Source organism: Haliotis rufescens, unplaced genomic scaffold (assembly GCF_023055435.1).
Source record: "Haliotis rufescens isolate VD_foot unplaced genomic scaffold, xgHalRufe1.0.p SCAF_21, whole genome shotgun sequence".
NCBI lineage: Eukaryota > Metazoa > Mollusca > Gastropoda > Lepetellida > Haliotidae > Haliotis > Haliotis rufescens.
The window spans coordinates 7,009,886-7,029,468 of NW_025963902.1; the positions used below are offsets into that span (position 1 = coordinate 7,009,886).

The 19,583-nt window shown below is 38.9% G+C and overlaps 3 protein-coding genes across 4 annotated transcripts; 2 read left to right on the forward strand and 1 right to left on the reverse strand.

The window, feature by feature from the left end:
• Positions 1-3,362: 3,362 nt before the first annotated feature.
• On the reverse strand, positions 3,363-7,582 carry LOC124133317 (zinc finger protein 883-like). 2 transcript variants are annotated; one of them, XM_046497676.2, is made up of 2 exons: positions 7,427-7,582; positions 3,363-5,254 (listed from the first exon to the last, which is right to left on the reverse strand). In XM_046497676.2, exons 1-2 carry the CDS (start codon positions 7,447-7,449, stop codon positions 3,580-3,582), a joined length of 1,698 nt encoding a protein of 565 aa, XP_046353632.2. In that variant the 5' UTR covers positions 7,450-7,582; the 3' UTR covers positions 3,363-3,579. The 2 variants fall into 2 exon arrangements, with proteins under 2 accessions (XP_046353632.2, XP_046353633.2); XM_046497677.2 differs by having other exon boundaries at positions 7,276-7,582.
• A 2,208-nt stretch (positions 7,583-9,790) lies between these two features.
• On the forward strand, positions 9,791-11,116 carry LOC125382912 (THAP domain-containing protein 6-like). The gene is made up of 4 exons (XM_048401185.1): positions 9,791-9,949; positions 10,106-10,190; positions 10,434-10,545; positions 10,876-11,116. The coding sequence occupies exons 1-4, from the start codon at positions 9,791-9,793 to the stop codon at positions 10,943-10,945; spliced, it is 426 nt and encodes a 141-aa protein (XP_048257142.1). The 3' UTR covers positions 10,946-11,116.
• Positions 11,117-13,406: 2,290 nt separating this feature from the next.
• On the forward strand, positions 13,407-19,103 carry LOC124133316. The gene is made up of 2 exons (XM_046497674.2): positions 13,407-14,485; positions 16,280-19,103. The coding sequence occupies exons 1-2, from the start codon at positions 14,117-14,119 to the stop codon at positions 17,756-17,758; spliced, it is 1,848 nt and encodes a 615-aa protein (XP_046353630.2). The 5' UTR covers positions 13,407-14,116; the 3' UTR covers positions 17,759-19,103.
• The last annotated feature ends 480 nt before the right edge of the window (positions 19,104-19,583 follow it).

Consider the following 19,583-nt stretch of genomic DNA (forward strand, 5'->3'; position numbering starts at 1 on the left):
ATTGCTAAAAGCAGCGTAAAACCATACTCACTCGAACCTTTACCTTTACAGTAATAAGCAGCGTCTTAAGTGTAAAAAGTACTGATAAAAGCTTCAGCAGCAGTCATTAGTGATGTCATTTGATTGTGATGTCATGGTAACCAATGACGTCACAATGGTCTGCAAAGCATTGTGATGCAATTTCATTGCAGCGATACCTACAATGTAGATATTGCTTGATCTCACCCATGGATACCTCCTGTAGCGGCCAGTTTTGGATGATAAACCCCATTTCACCTCATATTACTTACAGTTTACATAATGGCTGAATCGATGAAAAGCACAAGTGCTGGTTCTGCTTTGTTAGACTGTTGTGAAATATTTTGAGAACCATTGTCAGTGTAACAAAAGTTTCGAGAACAAACATGTCTTCTCCCGAGATCCTTATGGGGAAAAAAAACCCCACAACTATGATTTGAATGCAAAGAAATACTATGGCTGCACTTTCATATGAACAAATATGCTGCGTTTCCTCTATCAGAGGCTGGACCTCCAATACATGCCAGACTCTAATTGACGCTGGGTCTAGTCTGTCATTCAGACCCTGAAACAAACATATCCTGAAACAAACATATCCAATACAGCCCATGCAAGTCTATAATATTTAGCAAGTCTCGATGATTGCAGCATCAGTAACAAACCTGCAGAGCCATAAATGCTTGAAATTTAAAAACACATGTACAGATTGCTATCACCCAACACTGACATGCTACGGAAGGTGGGACTTGAGTTGCCACTGTGCCAGCATTCAACAGAATAGACGCCGGGCCTCAAACAGATGCTGGGTTAGAGCCTTGCATGAAATCAATAGACACACAGACGCATCTAACAGAGGAAATATGGTAAAATTATTTTACTCTAGAAACCATAGTTTTTAGTGATCACTAACGAGTGAAAACAACATGATTAAAACCAAACAGGTTTCTTGAACAGAAACAATAAGAATGCTAACACATAAACAGTAACAAATTTCACACATCACATAGTTTGGCACTGAAAAGTCATCTAACCCCATTCGCTGCATGCATGCATGTATATATACAATAACATTCCTGACCCGTGAAGATTCCGGGGTAGAATAGGTCTTCAGCAACCCGTGCTTGCCGTAAAAGACAACTATGCTTGTCGTAAAAGGCGACTAACGGGATCGGCTGGTCAGGCTCGCTGACTTGGTTGATGCATGTCATCGATCCCAATTGCGAGGATCGATGCTCATGATGTCAATCACTGGATTGTCTGGTCCAGACTCGATTATTTACAGACCTCCGTCATATAGCTGGAATATTGCTGAGTGCGGCGTTAAACCACTAACCAACAACAATAACATTCCTGCTGATCCCATCACAATGTAGTATAAAGTTTACGTGTGTTACCTGTAGCACCTAACAACAGTGTTGTTTGTTGTTTGTTGTTTAACACAGCACACAGCAATATTTCAACTATCTGAGATGTTTACAGATGACTATGATGCCTCTTCCCATGGATGCCAGACAAACAGGTGACCGAAATCTCTGTTAACACAAAAATTATTAAGTCTTGCCATAAGATTGGTCGGTTGGTTTGTTGTTTAACACCACACTCAGCAATATTCTAGCTATACGGCGGTCTGTAAATAATCGAGTCCAGACCAGACAATCCAGTGATTAATATCATGAGCATCGATCTACGCAATTGGGATTGATGACATGCATCAACCATGTCAGCGAGCCTGACCACCCAATTCCATTAGTCGCCTCTTACGACATAATCAATCACGAAAGCGAATGACTAGGGATAATTTCAAAACATAAATATTTTGTAAACTTTAATTAACAAGATTAAGTCAATTAAAACAACAACAACTTGAAACGTCCTGTACCCACCGATGATTGAGATAGTACTAGTACTTCAAAACTCCTTTTCACACTGCAATATGTCCGCTTTCTAATAGAAATGTCTTGCTTTTTGAGTCTTAAAGCATCTTAATTCCTTGCAAAAACACCTATCAATGTGGCATCATAGACAAGATATTTAAGCAAAATAAATTTTGTTTTTTGACAATAACTTTACTCATGACGAGTTAAATCCATCATGCTCTTAAAAAATATTTTCAGAAGTGTCCGGTACATTCCTATTTTGGGAGAAAAGTGGTAATAAAACAAAAATACTTGACTTATCTTAGACTTGTGTTTGGAATCCTGTTTGTTTGTGGCCTCTTTGTAGCTAGTTAAGGTACTACTGGATTCAAAACTAAATTTCTTTTCTAACTTAAGCAGAAATAAAATCTGCCTTACAGAAATGGGAACCTAGAATATGATTAACAGTCCCAGTGAAAACAAATTACTGTATTCGACGTAATAAGTGCCCTGCTCTAATAAGCGTCCACAGCGATATTTGCTAATATATTGGCAAGTGAACAATCCCAATTAGCACCCCTTCCGATTGATCAATGTAAACTAGACTTAAATTAATTTGTGTATAATCATGCTCCTGTGTTATATGCAATGGGCAATAAAATTCTGGAAAAATATATTTGTTGTACATAAACATTTCAGGCTGTCAGCATAACCACGAAAATAACGGTCTTTCAACTCTGTTTTTTTCACCAAAATAATATTCTAATAATAGCCCCCTATTTCTAATTTTGAGATCGCCCTGTGCGCTTATTATGTAGAATACAGTATTTACTGTACTACTGGTATATGAGCTGTATAAGTACCATGGCTGCTTAGAAAAAAGGGTGCTTATTAAAACCATTAATGAGTTAAAATAATAGTCAGAGATGGAGGGATAGCACACAAACTTAGTTCCAGTGTTATAGAATGCTGTTTTTGTACATAATCTGCAAAATACACAAGAAATATGAACTGTTGTGTAAATAGTCGGTCTCACTAGGGGATGATTATAAATATTACTCGCACATTGGTCTAGAAGTTGGTCAGTAGGCACTCCATACACTAAATATAAGATGCAAAATATATTGTCTGTAGTAGTAGGGCTATCATTGAAACAACTTGACATTGGAATATCTGAGTCCTGTGTTTTGCTGTGAAAAGAGAACCTGTTATTCTGGTATTCAAATGATCAAATGCACACACCACACAAGTCCATTAACCTGTCTTGTATTAGGACAGACTTTTTAAAAACTTAAAAAACGAATCTGCTGACTCCCAAAAATTGAAATGTGAAAAATTATTTTAAAAATTAAAAGCATTATTTTGTTGTTGTTCTAACCAGAAATAAGTAAAATGTTAAAAGAAAATATATCATTTACAGGTTTAACAGGTTTTTAACATAGTATTTTTAATAATATATTTATATTGATATATAAATAAATTATATAAAATACTATGTTAAAACCTGTTTAAATGTATATTAATAACTTCAAAATTTAACAAATTAGGATAGGAAAATTTTTTTTTTTGAAATTGGAATTATTATCATGATTGTCATTTCCCCATCGGGCCATAAATCTATAAACAAAAAACAACAAAAAACAACAAAAACGTCTGGCCTAAGATGGGCCCAAGTTTTTCTTGTCCAAGTTCTGCTGCATCTCCCTCACAGGTACTGCACCATTACCACATGCGTTTTCATATGTGTTTTTAAATGTTCATCTCTGTGATAGACATTTCCACAAAAATGACATTCATACTTGTTGTGAACCATCATGTGGTTTTTCAGCTGCTGCAACCTATAAAATACACGGTCACACGTCTCACATATGTGCAGACAGGATTCCCTGTGCGTCCTGGCCATGTGTCCTTGTAGGTCCACCTTAGTTCGGAATCGGCACTCACACTGCTCACAAGGAAAGGGATTTACCCCAAAATGAAGCTCTGCATGTTTTGAAATCTCTACTGCAGTCTTAAAAGTTTTGTTACATTTGGTGCACACGTACTGTCCTTGTTCAAAGTGCAGTTTCAGATGAGATTCCAGTTCGGTGCATTCTGTGTACACCTTCAAGCAGACACCGCACCTCACCGACGCCTTGTTTGCATGGATTTGTAAATGATCCAAAAGATTGTCATCACTGTCATGCTTGAGACCACAGATCCCACAAGCAAGCAGCTCGGTTGGGTGATGGTTTGTCAAATGGGTAGCAAGTTTTTGCTCTGATCGGAAATATTCCTTGCAAACGCTACATGAATACTGCACTCGTTTCCAGTGGCTCTGGCTGAAGTGGTCGTCAAGATCTTTAAGGAAGTAGTAGTCATGATCACACATTCCACAGAGAAATGGTTTTCGTTCACAATGGGTTTTCATATGATGTCGGAGTCGAACAATCTGAGCAAATTTGCTCCCACAGAAGACACATCTTAATATACCATGTGTTGGTTTCAAGCTCTCAATAATGATAACCTTTGAATCGTCAGATGACTTTTGTTTGATTTTCTTTAATAACGGCTCATCTGATTGGTCAGTCTGTGAAGTGATTATTTGTGAAAACATCTGCCTGGCTGTGCTCACGTTTATTTCTGGGTCTATTGTTTCTGGTGTGATTACGACAACATTGGTAGAGGACAGCTTCTTTTCCTGAAGCTGGAAAGACAGCTGACCAGACTTTATTTCTCTAAGTGACGGTTTCCCTTTGTTAATCAGCTCTGTGAAGGGAGTTACTTCCATTGAAGGTAGTACAACTACAAAACTAGCATTCTCACCTTGATTAGTGTTCACGTCATGGAGATTGTCTGGAAAACATTTCATTGTTGTCTCCGATTGAAATGCCAAATCAGAACTAACTAAAACGTCACCTGAACTCAGTCTGTCACTTTTGTCACACAAACTGGCTTGTTCAGCTGTAATGGGTTCAGATTTTGCATTGTTTAAATATTCAGATTTTATCGTAATTTCCTTCTCAGCCATCAATGAATTGTGTGGCAATCTGGCACAATCTGTCGGACTTCTTGAGATGGTTTTCTCCTCTGGAAGACTGCTCCCCATCACAGATGATTGTTGGAAACTGACCGTGATCTGATTTGTTCTGTTCACTATGAATATTTGTCTGGTGGAGGGTGTATCCTTAACCTGTGCTTGACGATCTTGGAGAGGGCTTCTGGCTGTACCAATCTTCGTCTGGCCAATATTTCCTGCGTCTTTCATTGAATCATTTGATGAGCTGCTGCGGCCTGTTCCATCTGTTGTTTGTGTTTGTGTGCTTGCCATGTTGTCATGCACATGTTGCACTTCCTGTTTAATCTCCAGCTTGAAGTCGACACTGTCCACCATGCCGTATCTGGAACAGGAATCCATAGCAGATGACTAAATCCAGTCTGTGCCCAAAACTTTTGAGACTACTAATCTGAACTTGGCTCTGAGAATCATTTTCTGTAGAATTTAGTGTTATTATAGGGAATATTATTAGTTGACTTTACAAGCCGGAACAGAACTTTACTAGACTCTGTTTTGGGGCTAGTAGTTAAATCTGTTGTTAAATAAAAGTAACAGGAATTTATCTAGGAATCCAAACTAAGTGAGCTTGTCAGGCAAATTGTAATTTTTTTATTCCGTCCCGTGATGGGAATCGGGAACCACGGACCTTCTGATCAGAACTCGGATGTCTTGTCCATATGACCAAAGAGGTTAACCCGGTCAGCAAGCTGACAAGGTAAGGATGTCATCTGTGGGATGACTCCACGCCCTGCTACATTGGGAGTAATTTTAAAGTTTTTATTTTCTCAAATCCAGAGGTATTTTTACATTGTATTCAATGCCATAGTGTAAACCTATGCATTGAAGCCTCTGCCTCGTTATTGAAAGTCAAGTCACCTCTACAAATTTATAACACTAGTTGTAACCATATGAACATGAATTGCTGAATTCTATATTCTATATGTGTTTAGAGTTATCTGCCATGCTGTGAAAATCTAGAGAAAATTATCTAACATCAGAGCTACAGATAGGCTGTGTATTTGCGTAAAACACCCCCAAAAGTATTCAAAACCCAATTACTTTCAAACATCTTGCATACAGAAACGCATGCATTAAATGAAAAACTCAAATGTATAAAACAGCACGTGTAAATATCCAATGAAGCTTTTTCAGCATGCGTACAACGGAGTTAATTTCCGAAAGAGAATTACGAGCTAATTTACTTTCCGAGTCAAGCCTATATATTTAGAACAGTTATCATAGTTATGTACATCTAAAACATTATTTCAATTTTTTTAATCTTAAAGTGTGCACTCTTTTGGGGAAATACCCAATAGAGTGACAAATAGATGAGTTAAAAAATATTGGTTACCCAATGAAAAATGTAATAAACCAATTAAAATAGAAACCCTAGAGTAAAAACTCAATTGTTCAAAACGTTATCTGGAGCTCTGTAACATACATTCACTTAAGATCGGACCGCCTCACGCTAGGCACACCCATTACAATATGTTAAATATATACAAGCAGTTTGATTTGTGCCCAACTAGCCCGATGTTGGTGAAATATAAACTGTATTACAATCTATTATCATCCATTGATTGAGTTAAGCAGTTCAACTTGTTTCCAAATCTTGTACTGGTCTGCCACACCGAAATAAAAACCACCACCTGACAATCACAAGTTATCTCCCTTGCACATTTCTCTTGCAGTGTTCTTCGGACGCTATGGTAATGACAGTATAATTCTCTATTGAATTGTGCCATATAACTTGATATAATTTGAATATTTTCTCACTACATCTTTCACAAGAATACTATAATGAGACAGTACAATAATAAGAAGACACAATTTGACAAAGGTATATTCTGATGAATTGTCAATAACCATTAGGGGAATGCCTTTCCTTGACACTTAAAGAAATGACATAATTTTGAATATTCTAGTGAAGGAAAATCTCAATTAAGAAAAAATATATTGAAGTCCTAAAAAGAAAATTGTGTGTACATTATATTGAAATTAACTTGTTCAATGTTGAATATCAGCAGTCTATACAAGGGATCTGCTTGATTTAATTTCATTAATCAATGTATTCGTTGAAAGAAATTAACTGGATCTAGATTTATATTTGAATTGTATTATATGTAGCCAATATTTATAAATAAATGTGATTATTCTATTTCTGTTTATGTGAGATAAAATGCCACACTCAAAGAAAATACAAACTCATGAATATTCTAATCTGCACCGTGTTGTGGGTGTTAGACACCAGCTAAGCCATATTAGTAATTACCTCCCTTCATTAGACCACGATATGAACATTAACATCCGCTATCGTTTGATCGAAAGATTGCTATTAAAACTGCATGGCCCGTTACTTCTTACCTATCGTCAAAGAAATAAGACCTGCATAGTTAGACAGTTACCAGTAGACTGGCCAAGTATTAGACACTATGTTCTCTGCATGCAGAGAGTGACTCTGACAAAACAAGGGGCTGAACTTGATCGTGTCAAAAACGATAAAAAACATTTCTACCTTTGACACTCGAGTACTGTCATCGTACATATTCGCTAATATATTTGTTGCTCTATCAAATGCAATATTGAAAGAATAATTGTTCATAAAATGGAATCAGCAAATGAACCAAATAAGCAGGATAATAATTTTAGCAGACATATATACCCATAAGGATTGTCTCCCCTTCGCCATCTATCGACAAAATACTTGTTTCAAGGGAGGTAACACATAAACAACATTAGCGGGGTCATCTCAAAAGTAGATAATATTTATTTGTGAAAACAGAGTCGAACTGATCATCGCCTCTTAGGTCAAGAAAGGTTGGCGAAGAAGAGCTTTTTATGTGAATGAACACTCCGCGTGTTTCTTCTCTCGCAAGCTTAGATCGAATTCCTTTTATACCGCGACTCACTGTATTGTTTCACTATAAGGTATATCCATGTTTTCTTATCTTTTCTGGTATTTCTTGATTTAGACGGTTCATAACATGGATAAAACACGTCTCCTCGGTTTTGGTTGAAAATGTAAAATTTTCGAGCTGGTGGTCCCTCGGGCTTGGCTCTCCATCGCGGTTTTACATGTTCAGCCAGAACCTAGAAGGAGGGTTTTATATCCTTAACATATGTATACTTTTGAAAGAAACAGGCAAAATACATTTAAATTTAAAAAGAAGACCCAGTAACATGGGAGATTTAGAATCAGTGGGAAATCTAGACTTCCTTCATATAGATCTATAGCATTACAGTGAGGGCAGGGCGGAACGGAAAATACCATGGTTCATTGACTGTGCGACAGACTAAGAATGGATTACAAACCACGAGGAATTACGGGTTCACGGTGAGCCGACAATCCATGATATACCTGGAATACTGTTAAAAGTGGCGTTCAAGCCCTCACTCGTGGCATTTATCAACAGGAATCAGAGAGGTGTTTCATTCCGATACAAATTTATTTTCATTATTTTAATCTGAGCTTCAGATTCCTGTTGTCATGGTACTCTACCCCTGCTCTATGGCAACTTCGCGATGCAAAGGAGTTAACTGACTATATAAGTCAGGTCCAGTTAACACCCTTGCGACCCGTGAAGATCCGGGGTAGAATAAGTCTTCAGCAACCCATGCTTGCCATAAAAGGCGACTGTGCTTGCCGTAAGAGGCGACTAACGGGATCGGGTGTCATCGTATCCCAATTACGTGGATTGATGCTCACGATGTCAACCACTGGATTGTTTGTTCCAGACTCGATTATTTACAGACTCCGTCATATAGCTGGAATATTGCTGAGTGCGGCGTTTAACAACAAACAAACACCCTTGCATTCGGAAGATGGCGTTGTTGGGGTAAAAGGCTTGGCGCTCAACTCTGGAAGTTCTGTATCAATGGACTTGATGGATAGGACAGGCTGTGTGATTAAAGCGTTCGCCCCTCACGCCGAAGACTCAGGTTCGATTCTCCACATCGGTACAATGTGTGAAGCTCATTTCTTGTGTCTCCTGCTGTGATATTGTTGGAGTATTGCTAAAAGCGGCGTAAAACCATACTCACTCATTCTAGTCAAGGAGGTCAACTCCTATAGCAATGACCCCAATTGACAGGCATTACTTAGAAATTGACGGATGACAAGGTAGACAATTTTATGGATAACAACTTCTTTAATACTGTAAAAAGCGACGTTTCGGTATAGATCCTTATGTGTTATCCTTATTATCCACCTAATCTCGTCGACAAAGTTATCTCCTCTGTACTCCATCCCACACCCAGATCTGCGACCCTTTAACCCGAATCAGTGAACACTTGCAATAAAATAACCTTTACCCAGGTTATTTTAAAAGTTATGGTGAGACATTAGTATGAATTGTCTAGAACATATATATGCAAAGTTTATCACAACTATTGGGGGCTTATGATTGTTCAAATTCCTCCAAATAGAAAATATCTAAATTTGCTTGGGGGCAGGTAATCTCTCTCTCTCTCTCTCTCTCTCTCTCTCTCTCTCTCTCGGTTCGATCCCCGACCGCGTCATACCAAAAGACATTAAAAGATGGTACTTGTTGTTACCCTGTCTGACGCTCGGCATTAAGGGGCTAAAACAAGGACTGGTCGGCTCGGAGTCAGTATACTGTGTCTGAGTGGGGTATTCATGTTAAACTGCGGCATGGTATCTCAGCGGGCTAGCACTATAAATCGGCATCAGTCCGGACTAGTACAAACAGCCACACAAACACACACACGTACATGCACGTCGCTATATAAGTGCAATAATCTTGGACGCGACGTCAAACCCCATTTCACCTCACCTCACCTCTCTCTCTCTCGCTCACCTTGACTGGGCTCCTGTCTATAAACAGTGGAGCCAGTTATGGACCCGGAAATGCGAATTAAAATGGCGGGACCTTCAAGTCACTTTCACTGTTGTGTCCCTCAATGTTCAAGCGATTCGCGCTACGAAGCAAATATCAGCTTCCACGCTTTCCCAAAGGCAGAAGAGCGGCGGGGGAAATTGATTTTAGCCATCCGAAGAGAAGAGGGTCCGTTATTCAAGGTACATGAATACCCCCCTGACCCAGCTACGATTATATAATATGTAAGTCAATGCGGAAGTGTTTTTACTGTCCAAACGTCCAAGTGTATGTAGATCCAGTGGCTACATTGTCTTGCACTAAGAAACGTGGTTGAAGTGCATTTTTTCCTCTTGCAGATATCAAAATCCACTGTCGTTTGTGGCAAACATTTCAGACGGGAGGAGAAAAGGAAAACAATCTGTAAAACTCTCTTGAGACCAGGTAGTTATTTAAAATAGTAATCATAATGATGATGATTATCATGTGTGATTGTGTTCTACCAATAGCTACTAGTAAGCATGGTATTTAATTGCCAGTGTTATTTGTGTCTGTGAACAAAATATATATTTCAATTATTGAATATCAAACATATTTTTGTGGGAGAAATTAATGTTTCCTGTCCATGTCATGTACAAATGAATTTGTTTTACAATGTTAAAAAATGTTTTTACTGTTACTGTTTAGGTGTTGTGCCTTCTTTATTTGCGTGGCACAACCCACCTCCACAACGGAAACCACCTATGAGAAGGTCACGCCTGCAGTCCAGGAAAATCTTGGCAGATGTCCTTATTGATAGGTAATTACAATGATTTTCTCTATGGAGAAAAGAGTAGAACCCATCAGTTATTAATTTATTTTTAATGAAAACAAGTCAATATTATATTGGTATTTATTAGATAAACTTTCCCATAAAACTACAAATATGTTCTAAATATTGTTCTAACTTATTGGAGATAAAAATACTTGTCATTTCTGAGGTGTCACTGTGTGTTTATAACATTTGATATTTATTCAGAATATGTTTAATCACGTCCTTATTGCAGGCAAAATATTTCGATGGACCAGGATGAAGGAGAAGATGATGTTGACCAGGTAAATCAACTTCACATGAAACTTAATGTAACAGAGGAGCACATCACAAGAAAGAAGAGGAATGGTGTGAACTTAATAACAAAAATGTAGAACTTAAAGAATAGATTTTGAAAAGTCAGCCAAGTGCTTCTCACATGCCAAGTGCATCCCGTGTTCCAAGTGAAATTTTATTTCTTGCTGGATGACCAAGATCAATGCTGATCATAGATGAGAGTATCAAGTTCCACATCATTCATCACACCTCTTAGAACCATGGAACATATGGAGGTGGTCGGGTAGCCTAGTGGTTAAAGCGTTCGCTCGTCACGCCGAAGATCCGGGTTCGATTCCCGACATGGGTACAATGTATGAAGCCCATTTCTGGTGTTCCCCGCCGTGATATTGCTGGAACAGCGGCGTAAAAACATACTCACTCACTCACCCATTGAATATTTACTCACATGTATCCATTCACATTCATCTTCCCGAGGCAAGGGAGTTAACTGATGAAAAAAAACCTTTTACAGTCAGTTAACTCCCTTGACTCGGAAATGTTCACATTGGGTATTCATAGGTTTCATTGGGTATTTAATATATTTTAATTCATGGATCCAGTCTATTGGGTTAAAAAATTAAGTCTGCTCGAAATGTTGCTTCAGGCGACTTCTAATTTGTATCTATTCATGTGCAGCCTCAAGTGTGTAACATGTCGCAAACCTTACAACAGTGATATACATGTCGAATCAACAGTAAGCCAGGCGTAGCATGTTGTTTATGCATACTCAAGTAAAGTTCATGTATGTGTAATGCCTGCATTTGTCCAGTAAGTAAAGATGTGTAAAGAAATGGAGGTTCACAAGTTTAAAAGGCTACATTGGGTAATTATGTAGAGTGTCCTTATACTGATGGGGTTTTGAAAGTTGTCATGTGTTTTTGTACGCATACAACTTAAAATTCATTGCATATTTTACACAAATACGCAGCTTACCTAGAGTTCGGACAACTGTTTACTTGCAGCATATTTATTGTTTTAATAGTCTTATAATCATACAAACAATCACCAGCAACTTCAGGGATGGTGTAAGTGACTGAGTGAGTGAGTTTACGCTTTACATCACATCGGCAATATTTCAGCCATATCGTGACGATCAGGGACTGTGTAAATCCTGGCATTGTGGCATTGTGCAGCATACACCAAGTTAGCAGAGGTACTATAAGTTCCCTTGAACCCAAATAAGGTGGCTTTAATTTTGGGGGGCACGGGTGGCCCAGTCGTCTAAGGTGCTGCAATTGGTTGTGCAGAGTTGCGTCCCTTGGGCACGCGAGAAACCTATGATTGTGGGTTCGAGTCCCGGTTCGCCCCGATTATGTTTCTAGGTTTGTCAGCACAGTACCCGTGCTCGTGGGTTTCAGCGAAGTGGTAAACGTCTGAGACCTGCATCACTTTGGGCTTTCTTCATTAAGCTGACACGCCGTGATATAACTGGAATACTGTTAAAAGTGGCGTTAAACCCAGCTCACTTTAATTTGGTTGCTGATGATCTATAGCCTGTTTTTTTCTATTAAATTTTAACATCCTCTCAATCAGAGGATTAAAGTAACCGTCAGAATGCACATGATACATATTCTCAGTTTGTTTGAAAATGTTTGATAAAGAAATCAGACATCCATAACTTGACATGGATGTAAAAATAGTAGATTAAACAGTTGGGTTTCTTGCTTAAGACTTACACAAATAGTGTCGGTTGTAAACCCAGAAACTAACAAAATTCCAACAAATGCCTATTATTAGATAAAAAGATGATTTATTTATCATACAACAAGTGAACTAATTCTTTCACATGGAGACTCATTTCAAAACACATTGGACCCCCGGGGTACAGCGGATAGAGTGTATGCATGCAGAGAGGAAAGTCAGTGGTTCAATCCCCGGGCCCTGTCATACCAAAAGATGTTAAATGATGGTACTTGTTGTTAACCTCCTGGTACTAGGGATTAAGGGGATAAAACAAGGACTGGTTGGATGGAGTCAGTATGCTGTGTCTGAGTGGGGTATCCTTGTTATGCTGTGGTATGGTACTTCAGTGTGCTAGTTCTATGAAACCTGCATGTGTCCGGTCAAGGACAAGCGGTCACACTCACGCATGTCATTGTATAAGTGACATAATCTTGAACGCGATGTTAAACCCCATTTAACCTCACCTATTTCTTCATGAAACTTGGTATACACATCAGGCATATGCTGAACTGGTGCCCTTTGTTAATTATGATTATTTGTATTTTATATTTGTTGCGTTACCAATGGCAATACGTTGGACTTCAGTTCAAATGAAGGTTTCATTTGTCAGCATGACATCATTAACTGATAAACCATTCGGTACCTCTTGACACACGCACTGAATGCACATCAGTCTGCAAGTGCAATGATGTTGTTTTCTATTTTTACATTCTTATTTCACTTATTATTGCAATTTCAAGGTTTGTTTTTTTCTAAAAATTGCTTGACATTTTATTTTAACGGTTTTCAAGTACCATCAGTTTCATAAATGGATTTCATGGCATTTTTTTCAGTTTTCAGAATATTAGATTTTTTTTCTAGTTACTTTTCAGTTTATTTAAGTATTTGTTCACAATAGACGTATGGATTAGCTAGGTATTAACAAAAATATGAATTGGCATTGTCTCCTCAGATACATGGAACCACTAGTACAACATTGCCTTTCAAATCAGGCTTTTTGGATTTGCAATGAAAATCCAGGGTATTTTAAACACTGGTTTCACCATTTTTCGAAGGTTTTGGGACATGTTGCTGACTAGCACCAAAATTAATGAGCATAGGTCAACATGTTCACGTTTTAAAACCTATTAATATTTAGTGACATTACATATTTTGTTAATTTATCAATTTCCCCAATTTTATAAAATGTCAATTGAGATTGACATAAATTTAGTGCATCCTTGACCGCCAATATAAAACCACAAGTATATGTTGAACTTGAATATGCAGTCTTTCACGTCTGAATTTACAAAAAAAGGATTGCTAGATAGCTGTTTGTAAAAAGTCACAAAAAGGTACTTTTCCGAATAAAATAAAATAAAATCGTATTAGCATAAGCCAGTCCTGTCGTCTAAAGAAACGCGTGATGAGATCCAATTACACACAGTTCGAGGTTTGGTGTAAGGGAGGTAACTACGGAAATTCCAATTCCGAATTTGTCGGGCAACTCCGACTGAAGCCATGCCGTTGTGTACCAGTGAATGCAATGCGAAGGGCGTTCCGATTGAATTGAATCAAAATGGCGGAGAAGTTACCTTCTCAAACAAGGAAACCGCAAAAGATTAGAGTTTGCACCGTCTGTAAAGAACATGTCAAAGATAAAATGTATCGGTCATTGGTCTCCGAACCTTCCGAACCATATAGAAAGTATATTACTGAGATTGGAATTCCCGCAACAGGGCATTTATGTTATCCCTGTGTTAGCAAATTAAATCGCCTAGTGAAAATAGACAGGGACCTGTCAACCTTGTTGGACAAGCTCAAACAAAAAAGGGTTCATCTGATGTGTGAACTGAAGATGCTGTCAACTGGGATGGATCACGTGGATGCAAACTTTACTTCTAATATTCTTGGAATGACGCCGAAACTGGAGTCACCTCCCCCTAAGGCATGACAGATAATCCATAGTAGTCTACTGTATCTGCGTGGGGGATAACCCTAGCGCCTTGAGTATTCAGAATTTCAGTTAGCGTGACCTTCGATATAATATTATTTCAGTGTAGGAAAAATAATGGTGACATTTTTCATTTTAACAATGATTTGTGAAATTTGTCATGTACTGTTAAATATACTGTCTACTAAACTTTATTTTAGTAACATTATTTTTCATGTTTTGATGCAAACGAAAATATTCGGATGACATTTTTTTTAAAATCACTGGGTAGGGAGAGAGGATTTTTGTCTTTGTTTTATTTCATAAAAGGTTACAAATCTAGGAATCTGAGGTGAGGTGAAACTGGGTTTAACGTCGGGTCCAAGATTATTGCACTTATATAGTGCATGTACGTGTGTGTGTTTGTGTAGCTGCTTGTACTAGTACTGAGATACCATGCCGCAGTTTAACATGAATACCCCACTCAGACTCAGTATAATGACACCGAGCGTACCAGTATAATGACACCTTGTTTTAGCCCCACTGGATTGTCTGGACCAGACTTGATTATTTACGGACCGCCATTATATACCGTATTCGACGTAATAAGCCCCAGGGCTCTCTCAAAATTAGGAATAGGGGGCTCTTATTAGAATATTATTTTGGTGGAAAAAACAGAGTTGAAAGATAAATTTCGTGGTTTATGCTGACGGCCTGAACTGTTTATATACGACAGATATATTTTTCCAGAATTTAATTGCCCATAATTAAGGGTTCATATAACACACGAGTGTGTATTATACACGAATAAATAAGTCTTGTGTACTTTGATCAATCGGAAGGGATGGTAATTGGGATTGTTCACTTGCCAATATATTAGCAAATATCGCCGTGGGCGCGTCTTACGTCGAATACGGTAGCTGGAATATTGCTGAGTGCGGCGTTAAGCAACAAACTCACTCACTCACTCACTCGTACGAGGCGACTAACTTGATCGGGTGGTCAGACTCGCTGACTTGGTTGATCTATGTGATTGTATACCAGTGGTGTGGATCGATTCTCATAATAATTATTTTTAATCACTTGATTGTCTGGTCCAGAGTCGATTATTTACAAACTGCTATCATGTAGCTGGAATTTTGCTGAGTTTGGCGTTCTGGACCAGACAATTCAGTGATTGACATCATGATCATTGATCCATGCAATTGGGATACGATGACGAAGATGGCAAAGACCTTATCTACCCCGGATCTTCACGGGTCACTTGTCTAACTGACTAACAAAGCCCATGGAACCTCTTTACTGTCATAACCTCTTAAATGCCTTTTCAAAAGTGGCTTATATATTAGACCAATTAATAGTGCACCAATGGTAGTAATTACCCTGATTACCATTAGATAGGGGGCACAGGTGGCCCAGTTGTCTAAGGCGCTGTGATTTGCTGTGCAGAGTTGCGTCCCCTGGGCACGCCAGAAACCTATGATTGTGGGTTTTTAATCCCGGTTCACCTTGATTCTGTTTCTAGGTTTGTCAGCACCATACCCGTGCTCATGGGTTCACCGAAGTGGTAAACGTCTGAGACCTGCATCACTTGGGGCTTTCTTCCCACATTAAGCTGACACGCCGTGATATGACTGGAAAACTATTTAAAGCGGCGTTAAACCCAACTCACTCACTCACTACTATTAGTTAATAGTAAATTTTCAATCTTCAGTTTCATATCTTCATTTCAAACATTGTGCTTGGTTATCTTGATACATGAATATTTTTACCCAACAGTGATGGTAATGTCAGTTTTTTTATCTTCAGAAAAAGAAAGATGAGGATGAAATATCAACAGCACATTTTTCACGAATTCTTCCCAAAAAGCAGCCAGTATTGGTCATCCAGAATCCCGTGCCTAAATTACCACAAACTGTGGCACTTGGCAACGCACCCGTTATAGTACAGGCAGTGCAGGGACCTGACTCTGGTTGTGTTCCACGCACCGGAAAAGCAAAGACTCAACAGGTTTCTCATCTACCATTACAACCAACAAGGCCTGGTGTTGGTTTGGTGTCACTTCTTGGAAAACAAAAAACTAGGCCGGTTACTCATTCACCCACACAGCCATCAAAGCCAGGTGTTAGTTCGGTGTTGCATACTGGAAAGCCCGACACTCGTCAGGTTTCCCATCAACCATTACAACCGATCACCTCAATGATAAGGGAACTGCCGAAAATCTTACCTCGACCTTTCCAGGCCACTTTTGACTCGGGAAGCTCAGAGTCCGGAAGTGGTGAGAATGGTGTCTCTCTGCCATCAACAGCAGTGAGCAATGTGATTGTTCAGACAGGGGTTCCAGTTTCCTTCCACATGTCAACAGTACCAAGTGGTGCGATTGTTGATCCTGGGACACAGGGTGCAGAGACAGCTGTGAGGGGAGCTTTGGTGGCGAGACTTGTTCATGGAGGATGCTCAGATGTGGTGAAAGTCTTGAGCACGGATGACCAGAGCGATCAGCAAGGTCTTCCTCTCATTAAAAACGAACCAGGTGACCATTCTTTTGAAAATATGAACAGTTCACAAGAATACAACATGAGGGAGGAGGTTTGTTTAAAGAACGGGTTTGAGAGAATTGTTACAGAGTCGGGTGATGAATATAGCATTGTGAAACAGGAATTTTCAGATTCTGAGTCGTCTGATACTGATGTACCAATGTTTGGAATTGAGAGTTCTGGAGGAACTGATGGTGATAAGTCGTTTCCCCAGAGCATAGTCGTCAAGCCAGAGCCACAAGCTGGGCTTCACATGTTGGATGAACACGTCTCCACACACAATGTGGCAAGTCATCAAGAACATGTGAAACATGGTAGTGTTACAAGTGATAGTGGTATGTCAATATCCCAGAGTGTTACAATCAAGCAGGAACCAAATTCTAGTTTTGACACACCCGAGGAACATGTTCCTGTAGGTTGTCTGGATAATTGTGAAAAACATGGTAGTGTTACAAGTGATAGTGGTGTGTCAATATCCCAGAGTGTTGTCATCAAGCAGGAACCACACTCTGATTTTGACCCACCCAAGGGACATATTTCCGCTGGTGATTTGGATAATTGTAATGAACGAGTAAAATGTGATAGTGATGAAGTAGACACTGATCTGTCGTCATCTCAGTGTGATGTCAGTATCAAGAAAGAGCCACCAGACCACACTGACACTTTGAAAAATGTTACATGTGCTGATAATGTTGCTGACATTTTTCCGGAATCAGTTTCAGAACACTTTGTCAAATATGAGGTGACATGACCACCAATGTCAAGGCTGTTAGATAAACATCAGGGATATGATCTTCGCTAACTTTTTGGGAAGCAAGCATATGTAGGGATATGTTGAGACTGGATCTGATACCGATACTCATCCCCAAGTCTGCAGCAAATATCAGTAAATAATTCCAAACTGGAATTAAACGTTTCACAATTTCATGTTTATGTTATGGTTACAACTAGTGAGAAGACATGTTCGAGGTGACTTGTATTTCACTGATAACAGGAACACTTTAAAGAGAGAGGCTTTTATGCTTCGTTTTACATCATTGTATTGAGTGTGTTAAAATACAGTACTAAAATCAATCTGAATTTTAGAAAATATTATTTTATTTTTTTAGATTCCAACATCTCCAAAATTAAAAAATATCTCCAAAATTGTCTGCCAAATAAGGTTGGAATGCCTGAAAAATCCCTGATATGTGCCTGTGAATATCAACCTGTATTTGCCCAGGCCAGGTAACACTAGGTCCCAGCTCAGTTTTTAAAATAATAGTAAGACCCAACAAGACAGTGGGGCAGGGGACCCATAAGTGTTGCCTGCCCATCTTCAAAGTTACCTGCCCACATTCAGAGATCATAAATCACATCTTGATACAGTTGAAATAATGTTAACAATTACTTGAGAATCTGCAATGAGTTATGATAAAACTGAATACATAAGTAGGCTTAAAAGCATTTGCCAGACAGTTGGGCAGGTAGAGGAAACTTCATGCAGCCGGGCAGAAAAGTTACCAGCCACGGGCAGGTGCCCAGGCAGTTATTTCGGACACTGCCCCAGCTCTTGTTTAGTTTGTTGTAAGAGATGAACAAGTTGGATGGGGTGGTCAGGCTTGGTGTTTTGGACGCTTCTCATCTTGACCTATGGCCTACTCGTCTAAGGCGCCACAGTTTACACGCCAGAAACATATGATTGTGAGTTGAATCCTGGTTCATCCTTATTAAGTTGCCAGGTTTGTCAGCACCATACCCGTGCTTGTGAGTTTCACCAAAGTGGTAAACGTCTGAAACCTGCATCACTTCGGGCTTTCTTCCCACATTAAGCTGACACACCGTGATATAACTGGAATACTGTTCAAGTGGTGTTAACCCAACTCACTCACTCTTATCCCACTTTTATGGGACGTTGCTCATTATGTCAATTACTAGTTGGTCTGATTATTTACCTTCCTTTATGATGTGGCTGCTCCATAAAACAACAGCTGAGCAGCTTGTTTGTTTGTTTGTTGTTTAACACCGCACTCAGCAATATTCCAGCTATATGACGGCGGTCTGTAAATAGTTGAGTCTGGACCAGACAATCCAGTGATTGACATCATGAGCATTAATCCCCACAATTAGGGTACAATGACATGCATCAACCAAGTCAGTGAGCCTGACCACCCGATCCCGATAGTCGCCTCTTACAAGCGTGGGTTGCTGGTCAAATTTTGATTTTGATGACTTAGTTGATGCATGTCATCGTATCCCAATTTCATAGATAGATACTCATAATATCAATCAGTTGATTGTCTGGTCCAGACTTATTATTTACAGTTTGCTGACATATACATGATATAGCTTGAATATTTCTGAGTGCAGGTGAAAACAACAAACAAACATAAGAGGCATCTTAATGAATGTCTGGCTCCGTGACTTGGTTGATGGCCGATTGATACTCAATATCAATCACTGAACTTTCTGGTCCTGTTTTGATTATTTACAGGCTGATATCCTTTTGCCAAAATATTACTGAGTGTGGCATAAACAACAAACACACATACAAGCTTTAGGATGATCCCTTCTGCATACATTATGTTTGATTTTAT

What these genes read in the sequence shown, in the direction of transcription:
- LOC124133316 (XM_046497674.2), top strand. Translation starts at nt 14,117, where the DNA reads ATGGCGGAGAAGTTACCTTCTCAAACAAGGAAACCGCAAAAGATTAGA. An exon ending in TGGAGTCACCTCCCCCTAAG is followed by an intron (nt 14,486 to 16,279) that starts GCATGACAGATA and finishes TTTTATCTTCAG; the next exon opens with AAAAAGAAAGATGAGGATGA.
- LOC124133317 (XM_046497676.2), bottom strand. Translation starts at nt 7,449, where the DNA reads ATGACAGTACTCGAGTGTCAAAG. An exon ending in ACAGTACTCGAGTGTCAAAG is followed by an intron (nt 5,255 to 7,426) that starts GTAGAAATGTTT and finishes TTCCTGTTCCAG; the next exon opens with ATACGGCATGGTGGACAGTG.
- LOC125382912 (XM_048401185.1), top strand. Translation starts at nt 9,791, where the DNA reads ATGGCGGGACCTTCAAGTCACTTTCACTGTTGTGTCCCTCAATGTTCA. An exon ending in TAAAACTCTCTTGAGACCAG is followed by an intron (nt 10,191 to 10,433) that starts GTAGTTATTTAA and finishes GTTACTGTTTAG; the next exon opens with GTGTTGTGCCTTCTTTATTT. An exon ending in GCAGATGTCCTTATTGATAG is followed by an intron (nt 10,546 to 10,875) that starts GTAATTACAATG and finishes TTAATGTAACAG; the next exon opens with AGGAGCACATCACAAGAAAG.